This window comes from Emydura macquarii, unplaced genomic scaffold, assembly GCF_026122565.2.
Source record: "Emydura macquarii macquarii isolate MOO-44397 ecotype Brisbane River unplaced genomic scaffold, CSIRO-AGI_Emac_v2 contig_369, whole genome shotgun sequence".
NCBI classification, from domain to species: domain Eukaryota; kingdom Metazoa; phylum Chordata; order Testudines; family Chelidae; genus Emydura; species Emydura macquarii.
The window spans coordinates 12250016-12262581 of NW_027130506.1; the positions used below are offsets into that span (position 1 = coordinate 12250016).

Consider the following 12566-nt stretch of genomic DNA (forward strand, 5'->3'; position numbering starts at 1 on the left):
TCAGACCCCAGGACTGGAGTCCTCTGGCAGTGCTGAGCCTGTAGTTCTGGCAATTTAAGGATGGCAGGCTTGCACTTACATGAATCGGTGCTCAAGATCTATGGCCCCTGACACCCTCCTCGTACAGGCCATGAGTCACACTGGGGAAGGAGACAGTGATACGAGTCTCTAGTAATGTATTAGGTTAGTCCTGCTTTGAGCAGGGGGTTGGACTAGATGACCTCCTGAGGTCCCTTCCAACTCTAATATTCTATGATTCTATTATCTCAACAGGAGCCGAGATTACGGGGCCCAGGACTGGTGCAGGGACAGCATAGATAGCCCTGAGTTGTTACGGATCCCTAGAATGCACCATATTTGGGCGCCGGCACCACGCCCTCTTCCACTGTGAAGAGGCAAACCCTATGCCCCTGCCAGGACAGTGGGGGGGAATCTTCAGCATTGTCCAAGTAAAGTGTTCAGGATGGGGTCACATGCATTGACCAAGGCAGCTTTTTAAAAATGATTTCTAAAATACTTCTGTGGTTTTGAGGATGTTACTCACCCCTCATTTTTCACCCTTGTGTTTACCAAGTCAGCAGAACCCCTTCCTGTGTTTTTTAGCCTTGCAGATCAGTTACACAAGTCATTCATATGGTAGAAGCCTTAAAGGGTTCGCTTTTGCCAATTATTTCCACAAAGCACAGATACCTCCTTAATCTAGAGGAAAACTGCAGGGATTATAATTTCAGATACCAATTTATGTAACTGTTGGAAAATACTGAGTATTTAGCGGTGCACTGTGAGGATGCATCAGCCCCTCAGATATAAGAGAAAGGAGGAAACTTGGGAACAGTGTACTACAATAGGAGCTAAGAATAGTTACGGGCTGGTAGGGAGGAAGGTGCAATTGGCAGAAATCAGATGCTCTATGGCCGTTTTAGAGCTACAGCTGCTTGTCTCTTTCCAAATTAGAAAAGTATAATGGGATAATCATAGAATCATAGAATATTAGAGTTGGAAGGGACCTCAGGAGGTCATCTAGTCCAACCCCCTGCTCAAAGCAGGACTAACCTCTGCTATATCATCCCAACCAGGGCTTTGTCAAGCCGCAGCTTAAAAACCTCTAAGGATGGAGATTCCACCACCTCCCTAGGTAACCCATTCCAGTGCTTCACCACCCTCCTAGTAAAAAACTTTTTCCTAATGTCCAACCTAGACCTCCCTCCCTGCAACTTGAGACCGTTGCTCCTTGTTCTGTCATCTGCCACCACCGAGAACAGCCTAGCCCCATCCTCCCTAGAACCCCCTTTCAGGTAGTTAAAGGCCGCTATCAAATCCCCCCTCACTCTTCTCTTTTGCAGACTAAACAAGCCCAGTTCCCTCAGCCTCTCCTCATAAGTCCTGTGCTCCAGCCCCCTAATTATTTTTGTTGCCCTCCGCTGGACTCTCTCCAACTTGTCCACATCCTTTTTGTATTGGGGGGCCCAAAACTGGACACAATATTCTAAATGCGGCCTCACCAATGCCGAATAGAGGGGAATAATCACTTCCCGTGACCTGCTAGCAATGCCCCTCCTAATGCAGCCCAATATGCCATTGGCCTTCTTGACAACCAGGGCACACTGCTGACTCATATCCAGCTTTTTATCCACTGTTACCCCCAGGTCCTTTTCTGCAGAGCTGCTGCCCAGCTCGTCGGTCCCCAGTCTATAGCTGTGCATGGGATTCTTTCTTCCTAAGTGGAGGACTCTGCACTTTTCTTTGTTGAACCTCATTAGATTTCTTTTGGCCCAATCCTCCAGTTTGTTTAGGTCATTCTGTATCCTATCCCTACCTTGCAGGGTATCTACCACTCCCCCCAGCTTAGTGTCGTCCGCAAACTTGCTGAGGGTGCAATCTACCCCATCCTCCAGATCATTAATAAAGATGTTGAACAAAACCGGCCCCAAGACCGACCCCTGGGGCACTCCGCTTGTGACCGGCTGCCAGCTAGACATGGAGCCATTGATCACTACTCATTGAGCCCTATGCTCTAGCCAGTTCTCTATCCATTTTATAGTCCATTCATCCAACCCATACTTCTTTAACTTGCTGATAAGAATACTGTGAGAAACCGTATCAAAAGCTTTGCTAAAGTCAAGGTATATCACATCCACCGCCTTCCCTACATCCACAGAGCCAGTCACCTCATCATAGAAAGCAATCAGGTTGGTCAGGCATGACTTTCCCTTGGTGAATCCGTGTTGACTGTTCCTGATCACCTTCCTCTCTTCCAAGTGCCTTAAAATGGATTCCTTAAGGACCTGCTCCATGATCTTTCCAGGGATTGAGGTGAGGCTGACCGGTCTGTAGTTCCCCGGATCCTCTTTCCTCCCTTTTTTGAAGATGGGCACTATATTTGCTTTTTTCCAGTCCTCAGGGACCTCCCCCTGTTGCCACGAGCTTTCAAAGATAATAGCCAATGGCTCTGAAATCACCTCAGCCAACTCCCTCAGCACCCTCGGGTGCATTGCATCCGGCCCCATGGACTTGTGAATGTCCAATCCTTCTAAATAGTCTTGAACCTGTTCCTTCAGCACTGCGGGATGTTCGCCTCCTTCCCATTCTGTGCCACCCAGTACAGCAATCTGGGAGCTGATCTTGTCTGTGAAGACAGAGGCAAAAAAGGCATTGAGTACCTCAGCTTTCTCCACATCCTCCGTCACTAGGTCGCCTCCCTCTTTCTTTAAGGGGCCTACACTTTCCCGAATCTTCCTCTTGTTGGCAACATGCCTGTAGAAACCCTTTTTGTTCCCCTTCACGTCCCTTGCTAGCTGCAACTCCAATTGTGCTTTGGCCTTCCTCATTTCATTCCTGCACGTTCGAGCAGTGTTTATATAATCCTCCCTAGTCATCTGACCAAGCTTCCACTTCTTGTAAGCTTCTTTTTTGCGTTTAAGTTCGCCAAAGACTTCTTTGTTAAGCCAAGCTGGACGCCTACCATATTTGCTATTCTTTCTGCACATCGGGATGGTTTGCTCTTGTGCCCTCAATAAGGTCTCCTTAAAATACAGCCAGCTCTCTTGGGTTCCTTTCCCCCTCATATTAGCCTCCCAGGGAATCCTGCCCATCAGTTCCCTGAGGGAATCAAAGTCCGCTTTTCTGAAGTCCATGGTCCGTATCCTGCTGTTCCCCTTTCTTCCTTTCATCAGGATCCTGAACTCGACCATCTCATGGTCACTGCTGCCTAGGTTGCCACCCACTTCTACTTCCCCTACCAAATCTTCCCTGTTTGTGAGCAGCAGGTCAAGAGAAGCACGGCCCCTAGTTGGTTGCTCCAGCACTTGCACCAGGAAATTGTCAGCGACACTCTCCAAAAACTTCCTGGATTGTTTGTGCTCTGCTGTATTGCTCTTCCAGCAGATATCAGGGTGATTGAAGTCTCCCATGAGAATCAGGCCCTGTGAACTGGAAACTTTCCCCAGTTGAGTAAAGAAAGCCTCATCTACCTCATCCTCCTGGTCTGGTGGTCTGTAACAGACACCCACCACGACATCACGCTTATTGTTCTTGCTTCTAAGCTTAACCCAGAGACACTCAACTGACTTATCTCCAGTTTCATACTGGAGCTCAGAGCAGTCATAGTGCTCTCTTACATACAGTGCAACTCCTCCCCCTTTCGCCCCTGCCTGTCCTTCCTGAACAGTTTATACCCATCCATGACAGCGCTCCAATCGTGAGAGTTATTCCACCAAGTCTCAGTTATTCCAATCATGTCGTAGTTTCTTGACTGTGCCAGGACTTCCAGTTCCTCTTGCTTGTTTCCCAGGCTTCTTGCATTTGTGTACAGGCACTTGAGATAAGTAGCCGACTGGCCTACTTTCACAGTATGAATCGGGAGGCCTCCCCTGCTGCCCCCTCCTCCTTCTGCTTCCTTGCGGTGTCCCTCTTCCCCACTAACCTTCGGGCTTAGGTCCCCGTCCCCCGTCGAAACTAGTTTAAAGCCCTCCTCACTAAGTTAGCCAGCCTGTCTGCGAAGATACTCTTCCCTGCCTTCGTTAGATGAATCCCGTCTCTTCCTAGTAGTCCTTCTTCCTGAAACAACATCCCATGATCGAAGAATCCAAAGCCCTCTCTTCGACACCACCTGCGTAACCACGCATTTACTTCCACAATGCGACGGTCCCTACCTGGGCCTTTTCCCTGAACAGGGAGGATGGATGAGAACACCACTTGCGCTTCAAACTCCTTTATCTCTTTTCCCAGAGCCACATAGTCTGCAGTGATCCGCTCAAGATCATTCTTGGCAGTGTCATTGGTGCCCACGTGGAGAAGCAGGAAGGGGTAGCGGTCTGAGGACTTGATAAGTTTTGGCAGTCTCTCCGTCACATCCCGAATCCTAGATCCAGGCAAGCAGCACACTTCTCTAGTTTCCCGGTCCGGACGGCAGATGGATGACTCCGTCCCCCTTAGGAGGGAGTCCCCGACCACCATCACCCTTCTCTTCCTCTTGGGAATGGTGGTCGTGGAACCCCCATCCCTAGGAGAAATCCCTTGCCTTCTGATCAAATGGGTCTCCTTCTGATCCATTCCCTCTGAAGGGTCCTCCAAATCATTCTCCGCCGTAGTACTTGTGCAGAGAGGATGAAAACGATTCCTTACTTCTATCTGCATGGTGGGCACAGGGGTTCTCTTTCTTCGGGAGGTCACATGCTGCCAATTTCCTTCCCCGTTCTTCATTTTCGCCTGCCCGGCCTTCTCTGAATCTTGCTTACGCTCTGCCTGTGCCTGATGGAGAAAGACATTGTTTTCTGTAATGCACCGCAGGGTTGACATTTGATAAAAGGGGTGGGAACCCACAGTGAGAAATGTAGTGATGAAAATGAAGAACTTGCTAGGGAAAGGAGTGGATTCTTACCTTTCTGAGGTTCAGGGAACTAGTTTGAAGACACTCAGGGTCAGATCCCCAGCTGGGGTCTTCTGAGCGGAGGACTTGTATATGTGAAATTCTGTCCCTTTTCTTTCCTTTTTTAAAACAAGTTTCTGTAATAAAAATCTTTGGACATTCATTTACATCATTAAGGCACCACGATAATGCTGCAAATTCTAGAAATAAGAAAATACAGTAACTTACGGAGGGAAAAATGTGGTGTAAATCAGTGTGTAATACCTATGATAGGTCAAATTCTTTCCTGATCTTAAACCCTATGCAACTCCAACAACTTCAGGTCAGGGCTGAGCTGAACTAGGCCTATACATATATATACAAGGAAGATTGGAATTCTAGGTAGAGAACACTTGCACACAAACATTTTTAAAACAGCAGAAGAGAAGCTAATAAACACTAGCCATGCTGCATTCAGGGTATAAGGTAACCTTTACATACAGTTAGCCCTTTATTTTTCTTTTGTAGAATTAATAATATTTAGTAAAAAAAACCCAGTCATTTTCTTTCCGAAGCTGCAGGAAATGCAAATGCAGTTATCTAATACAAAGCAATTCAAGCCTTACATTGCTGTAGGTATGCATGACAGTGATATATTAGAATTTAAAAAAAGAAACCCACAAATGTCATGGACAGTAGATGTGCAGAGTCTGTTTGAAAATAATTTACTTGAGAATCTGTAAGTGATGCAGGGCAAATTAATTTTTCCATTTTTTCCCACAGACAGCTATTAATGCAAAGAATGGCTTAATTAATTCAGAAAGGGTTCATGCTAATAGTGTGAATCTGTTACCATTTATGATGATGATGATGCTCTTCCAAATGTGGTTCTAATGGCAAACAGACCACGGATACAGTAGTTGAAAACTTTTAAAAAGACAACTGTTTGCAGCTGTGTTTCCTGCCCTTCATGTAATAGCAAGAGCCATCTCTTCAAATGAACAATGAATTTTAATTGTAAACCACAACGCAAGTTAATTTGCTAGATTAGCCCAGTTTAGCTATTAAATGCATCAGTTTCTTTTATATTATGTAAAATGGCTATCAAGAAATTCCTGGCTACTTCCATTTAAAGTTATGTAGATGTTCCTTAAGTTAAAAAAAAGCACTTAACATTTTTTATCAGGTTTAGTTCAGCTAAGCTTCACATGTACAGTTACACTGTCTACCGGACAGGCCCCAGTGCTCCAAACAAAGTCAATAGGACTACTTGTGTACTTAAAGTGAAGCACATGTATAAGTGTTTACAAGATTGGGGCCACAAACTATAGCTAGCTCCAAACTGCAGGATTTTTATTCCACTTAAAATTAAGACTCTACTGTAAATGCCTAAATTCCAATAAATGTTATGTGGATCATCAGGAACATCCCTCAGTGGCAAGGCCAGGTTTTGACTGCCAGGGTGAAGTGGTCATTGAACATTTACAATTTAATTTAATATAACTGAGGGCAAACGACAGATGACAATACTAGCAACATGCAGGCGCTAACTCAGTGCATCACCTGTCTCTTCCTCAGCCATATTCAAAAGCTGCTTTCTAACCTAGAAAGGCTGTGAATACCTCTAACCCAAGCAAGTGGTCATGCTGACTTCAGTGGGCTACTTCCTTGAGTAAAGATTACTTGCTGGAATAAAAAGTGCTTGCAGGAGCAGGCTCTGACTTATTACCCTGTCGGCACAAAGCAGCACCCTCTAGCTAGATGCAAAAAGGCAGTATTTCTTGTAAAGTACATGTAGAAATTAGCCGCATTTAATCCAAAGAATGGAACATGACAATTCTGCATTATTAATAGTTTTTATAGTTTAGATAAAAAACATTTTATCAGAAATAACTGCAAGGCCCAAGATGAAAATCTGAAGCTATTTACAGGCAGGGACTAAGAATCTTTAAACTCTTTCAGTATACACTTCATATTTTTTGTACAAATTCATTCACACTGTCATAGCAGTATATTTACAAATGTGTATTTTAATACATATTAACACAAATCTTTTATGGCATATACAGAGTATTTTGACCATTTAAAAAAACAAAACAATGTTTCACTGAGTTGACACACATTGGTTTGGTTTCACTGCATGGTACTAGGCAGTCATTATTCAAGGAGATGCTGCTGATAGCTCTCCTCATTATCCAAGTATTTAAATTATAACCAGCTCACTGGCATCCAGAATGAATGTATATTGTTGGGAGTACCTCACAGTACTCAGAGCACATGAATATACCAGTGCCAGTCTGCGACATCCTGCTGATTACAACTCAAGACTTTCAATTTGCTTGCTAGGGCCACAATCCTGCAAACATGTACACCCATACATTATGTATGAGTAGGTCCCATTGACTTCAGGAGTATTAATATGTAAGGTAAAGCATGTGCCTAACTTTATGATATCGGAGTCTAATTTTGTTAGCAGTTGTTTTTTGTAATATAGGTGGAGGAGGTTTATTTTCCCATTTCACCAACATTTCATTATGCCCTTTTAATGCCTTTTTATACTGTTCCATAATTATGTTGTATCCTGCTTCAGACACGAGCTCTTTATAATTACCAATGCCAATATTCAGTCACCCTCACTCATGCTTAGCTTCCACTGAAATAAATGGGATTACTCAAGGAGTAAGGCATGACTCAATCTGAGCAGAGAGAGGACAATATGGTGCAGAATTATTAAAAGTGCCACCGCTCTACTTCAATGCTGTGTCCCCCATACCTCAGGAGAGGCACGACACAGCACTGCCTGGGGATTCATGTCATATAGAACTTTACAAAATCTAAACCATACAACCATTTTTGCATTTCTCATATGATTACTGTTACTTTGAAAGACTGTACAGTTTTCATTCCAGGAAAGGTGTGAAACAATGCACCAGGCTCAAGGAGGAAAAGAAATATCCCAATTTTTGTGGCTGAAAAAATGGTCATTACACCAAATCTGCACTAATACAGCAGGGGCAACAATTCAGACAACTGCTTTTCATGTGTGTACCATGTTTTTTAATGCTAGCATATCTAAGCCCTGATTCTGCAAACACTTAAGCAGATGGTTAGCTTTATGCATATGGATAGTCCCACTGAGTTGAAGGGGCCTACTCACCTGAGTAAAGTTAAGCATGTGTGGAAATGTTTGCAGGATCACAGTCTTATGTTGTAATTTCACCTCTGGGATCTAGACTAGGAACATTACTGTACACGTAATGCACTTATTTCTTTGACATTTCATAGCTGAATAAACATGAGTGGAGAAAAAACACCCTCCAAAGATAAAAGGGCTGAAAAAATCCCAGCAAAAGGATTGAACGACCTCTAAATCCATGTGGCTAAATTCAAGTGTACAGTCTTCTTGAACTGTATACGAAATTAAAGGCAGGTAAATTAAAAAAACAAAACCTGGAAGTTTTCCTAGGAAGCTATCAAAAGTCTCCATCAACCCAAAACATCATTTTTCTTTGCATTTTGGTTTACCTTTTGAAGCCGGATGACATAGATATTGTTTTGTTAACTTAGGGGTAAATGGCTTTGAACTCACCAACTATGTTTCTGAGGATCTGCAGGATATAATTTAGATACATTATTAGAAATGTCAGAATATTTTCTCTTGAAAGTGTAAAAACATGAGCATTTTTCAGCAGCAGGCTATATGAGGCTGAGTGTATAGAATGTGTTACCTACTGGCAAAACGCCACCAGCCAGATCAATAACCAAAGGACTAGGAAGCAGCTGAAAGTATTGCTAGCACCCAGCTTGCGTCCTTGCTTAAGGGTTCATTTAAAAACCATGGTTTGGCTTTGGCAACATTGTGTAGCCATCACCTACAAATATTTCTTCTAGATTTCCTGAACAGATTGTTCCAGTGCCTGTTCTTCTACAGGCTGCATAGCTTCCTGCACATAAACTATAAACTCAGAGGCCTCTCCACCCTGTGTGTATACCGTCACTGTCTCAATTCCCTCCACTTCATCTGATGAGACTACCAGGTGATGCTGTTCTGCCAACTCCACTGAAGCCTGCTGCAAAGTCTCTTGAATCATTACAGTGTGATTGGCTGTTTGCTCCTCTTCTTTCACCTAAAAGAAAATAAAGAGTTTATACAAGCTCCAGCTATTAAATAAATAAATGGTCCTGTAGTGATCATAGAACATGTATTAAGCGAACATGCTAGAAATCAAACAGGTTTTTTTTTTAAAGGATCTGTCAGATGTATACTGTCAATTTATGGTAAGTACCTTTGACTATGTGAATTTATCACATAATTCTTTAAGTTATACATTTTCATGTAAATCTGGAATAATTCCATTAAAGTCACTGGAATTATTATGATTTCCAGTGCATAACTTAGACAAGGATCTCTCCCATAATGCTCTATCTATGCTATGCATCAGAACAGCTTATATAATATTACTGACAAAATGATTCAGACCAGAACTGTTGACAATTTACCATTTTTGCAGAAGCTCGCTCTTTTTTTGTTGAAATTTTGACAAAAAAATTCATTGACAAATAAAAATTCAGAATATTTTAACCAGCTCTGTTTGGGAGTCATTCACATAACCACATCAGTAACACTGAACATATTAAACTTCAAGAACAGATCTTCATTCACTACCAGATCCATACAACATGAGAAACTCATCTAATCCTGAGTACAGTGCTCCAGTCCACAGTTGAAAGTGACAGAATGTTATGATTCTTCAGTCATTTAGAACAAGCATAATCTCTCAAATAGTAATAATGAAAAAAACCCCACTAAAGCATATGGGGAGTAAAGAGGATGGAATTGTCATTTTGTAAAAGAAAAGTGCAGGGTTTTTTCAAAATGTTTACTGCTGTGCTCAATTTCATTTGTAAGCATTTGTAAGGGCCATTTCATTTGTAAGCAGGATAGTAAATGACAAGTCTGTAGCTCCATGTAATTAATTTAATTGTCTTCTTTTTAAAAACAAAAATTGATAGTTTTTATTCAAGCTTGTTTCTGTTTCATTTAACCTGAACAAATGTTTTGTGAAATGACCCTCCAGAGATAAATAATGATTTTAATTCACAGTGGAAGAAGGTAACTGACAGAATTTGTAGGAGGTGATATTCACTCTACAACGAATGCTAGTTTCATATCACCAACTATATCTATAAATCCCCTACTTATAACAACAACATGGAAAAATGGGAGTAATGCTAGCTCAGCTCGATCCCAGGATAGACAGCAAAAGTCCACAGCACTTCAGGTAAATACACAAAGTATAATAAAAGAGGAGATAACAAATGACTGATACATTATCATTTTCTTGTATCCCATTGTATACTATAACACAAAGTCAGGAGATTCTTGTCTCTGTTTCTCTGAGGGTACAGTCTGGCTCCATATCTGATGGTAACATTGAACATATGCAAAATAAAGGCAGGTTAGAAAAAGAAAAAAGTCAGCCATGCAGAAAGCATGGCATCTACAAAATTAAACAAATTAGAAAAAGGGCTTGTTATTTAAATTATCAGAGAGGTGGTGACCCAATAAGTTTTTTGCAACTCTCATTTCTATTAAACTGTTATATAAGTGTTAAATATTACACTGTCAAGTTCAAGAAAACATAATGAAGGTCAATATTCTTATTCCCACTGCTTGGGGGGAAAAGAACTCTAAAATGAAGGTTCCAAGCGTATATTTATGAGTCCTTGGGGAAGAGGTTGGCAAGGATAGAAGAAGCTATTCATGCATCTTGTTTTCTTGACAATTTTTTTTTCTAATTTGATGGCTTTTCTAACTATTCATTCTTGTCTTTATACACTGACTTTTCATTTAACATTTTATTCAACATTAAATCCTTTTGATCAGATAATTTATAAAAAGATCCACAATCCCTAAGGACGTGAATTTACACCTCATTGAACTTTCTCTCAAACACTACACAAAGCTTTGGTGAAACAATAACAATAATGTTCAGGTGTTAAATTATTGGGGGCGGGGAACACCGCCTGGGAATATATGGGGTTCCACCTGGTGAAGGATTTAACAACTCCTGAAACTTCTTGCTATTGTCATTTACCTTAATGGTGTATCACAAGGCAACTGCTGAGAGAAGAATTTGGTTTTATAAGTTCAATGGAAGTTTTGCCTGAGTAAGGACTACAAGTTAGGGCTCGGATTGCAAAGTTGGGGGTGCAGAAAAGTGTTCCTACTGTACCCAGCTTATGCTCACATGACCAGAGCAACTGAGTGTTACTGTTAAAACAATCAGCTCTAAAATGGTTGACACTGACAGATAAGGTCAACATTTTAAAGAATGGGAAGTGATTTTGAAAACTTGTGGCAATCGGGGGAGGTCCCAGATGACTGGAAAAAGGCAAACATAGTGCCCATCTTTAAAAAAGGGAAGGAAGAGAATATGGGAACCTACAGGACTGTCAGTCTCACCTCAATCCCTGAAAAAATAATGGAGCAAGTCCTCTATGAATCCATTTTGAAGCACATGGAGGAGAGGAAGGTGATCAGGAACAGTCATCATGAATTCACTATGGGCAAATCATGCCTGACCAACCTGATTGCTTTCTATGAAGAGATGACTGGCTCTATGGATGTGGGGAAAGTGGTAGACATGATATACCTTGACTTTAGCAAAGCTTTTCATATGGTCTCCCACTGTATTCTTGCCAGCAAGCTAAAGAAGTATGGGTTGGATGAATGGACTATAAAGTGGACTGAAAGCTGGCTAGATCATCGGGCTCAACGGATAGTGTTCAATGGCTCGATGTCTACTTGGCAGCCGGTATCAAGCGGTATGCCCCAGAAGTCAGTCCTGGGGCCACTTTTGTTCAACATCTTCTTTAATGACCTGGATGATATGGTGGATTGCACCCTCAGCAAGTTTGTGAATGACACTAAACTAGGGGGGGAGTAGTATATATGCTGGAGAGTAGAGATATGATACAGAGTGACCAAGACAAATTAGAGGATTGGATCAAAAGAAATTTCAACAAGAACAAGTTCAGAGTCTTGCACTTAGGAGAGAAGAATCCCATGCACTGCTACAGACTGGGAACCAACTGGCTAAGCAGTAGTTCTGCTGAAAGGGACCTGGGGGTTACAGTGGACAACAAGCTGGATATTAGTCAACGGTGTGTCCTTGTTGCCAAGAAGGCTAATGGCATATTGGGCTGCATTAGTAAGAGCACTGCCACCAGATTGAGGGAAGTGATTATTCCCTCCTATTCTGCACTGGTGAGGCCACATTTGGAATATTGTGTTCAGTGTTGGGTTCCCCACTACAGAAAGGATGTGGACAAGTTGGAAAGTGTTCAGTGGAGGGCAACAAAAATGATTAGGCGGCTGGGGCACATGACTTATGAAGAGAGGCTGGGGAAACTGGGCTTATTTAGTTTGCAGGAGAGAAGAGTGGGGGGGGGGGGGGATTTGATAGCAGCCTTCAGCTACCAGAAGGGGGGGTTCCATGGAGGATGGAGCTAGCCTGTTCTTAGTGATGGCAGGTGATGGAACAAGGAGCAAAGGTTTGGGTTGGATATTAGGAAAAACTTTTTCACTAAGAGGGTGGTGAAGCACTGGAATGGGTTACCTAAGGAAGTGGTGGAATCTCCATCCTTAGAGGTTTTTAAGGCCCAGCTTGACAAAGCCCTGGCTGGGATGATTTAGTTGGGGTTGGACTAGATGACC

At 42.4% G+C, this 12566-nt stretch overlaps 1 protein-coding gene across 1 annotated transcript in view; it reads right to left on the minus strand.

Moving 5' to 3' along the window:
* Positions 1-6689: 6689 nt before the first annotated feature.
* The window catches only part of ZFAT (zinc finger and AT-hook domain containing), a 145062-nt gene continuing 139185 nt past the window's right edge, over positions 6690-12566 (minus strand). The window contains exon 16 of the mRNA XM_067531650.1: positions 6690-8973. Within this exon, the coding sequence (XP_067387751.1) occupies positions 8734-8973 (240 nt within the window). The 3' untranslated portion in view covers positions 6690-8733. The remainder of the gene's footprint in view (positions 8974-12566) is intronic.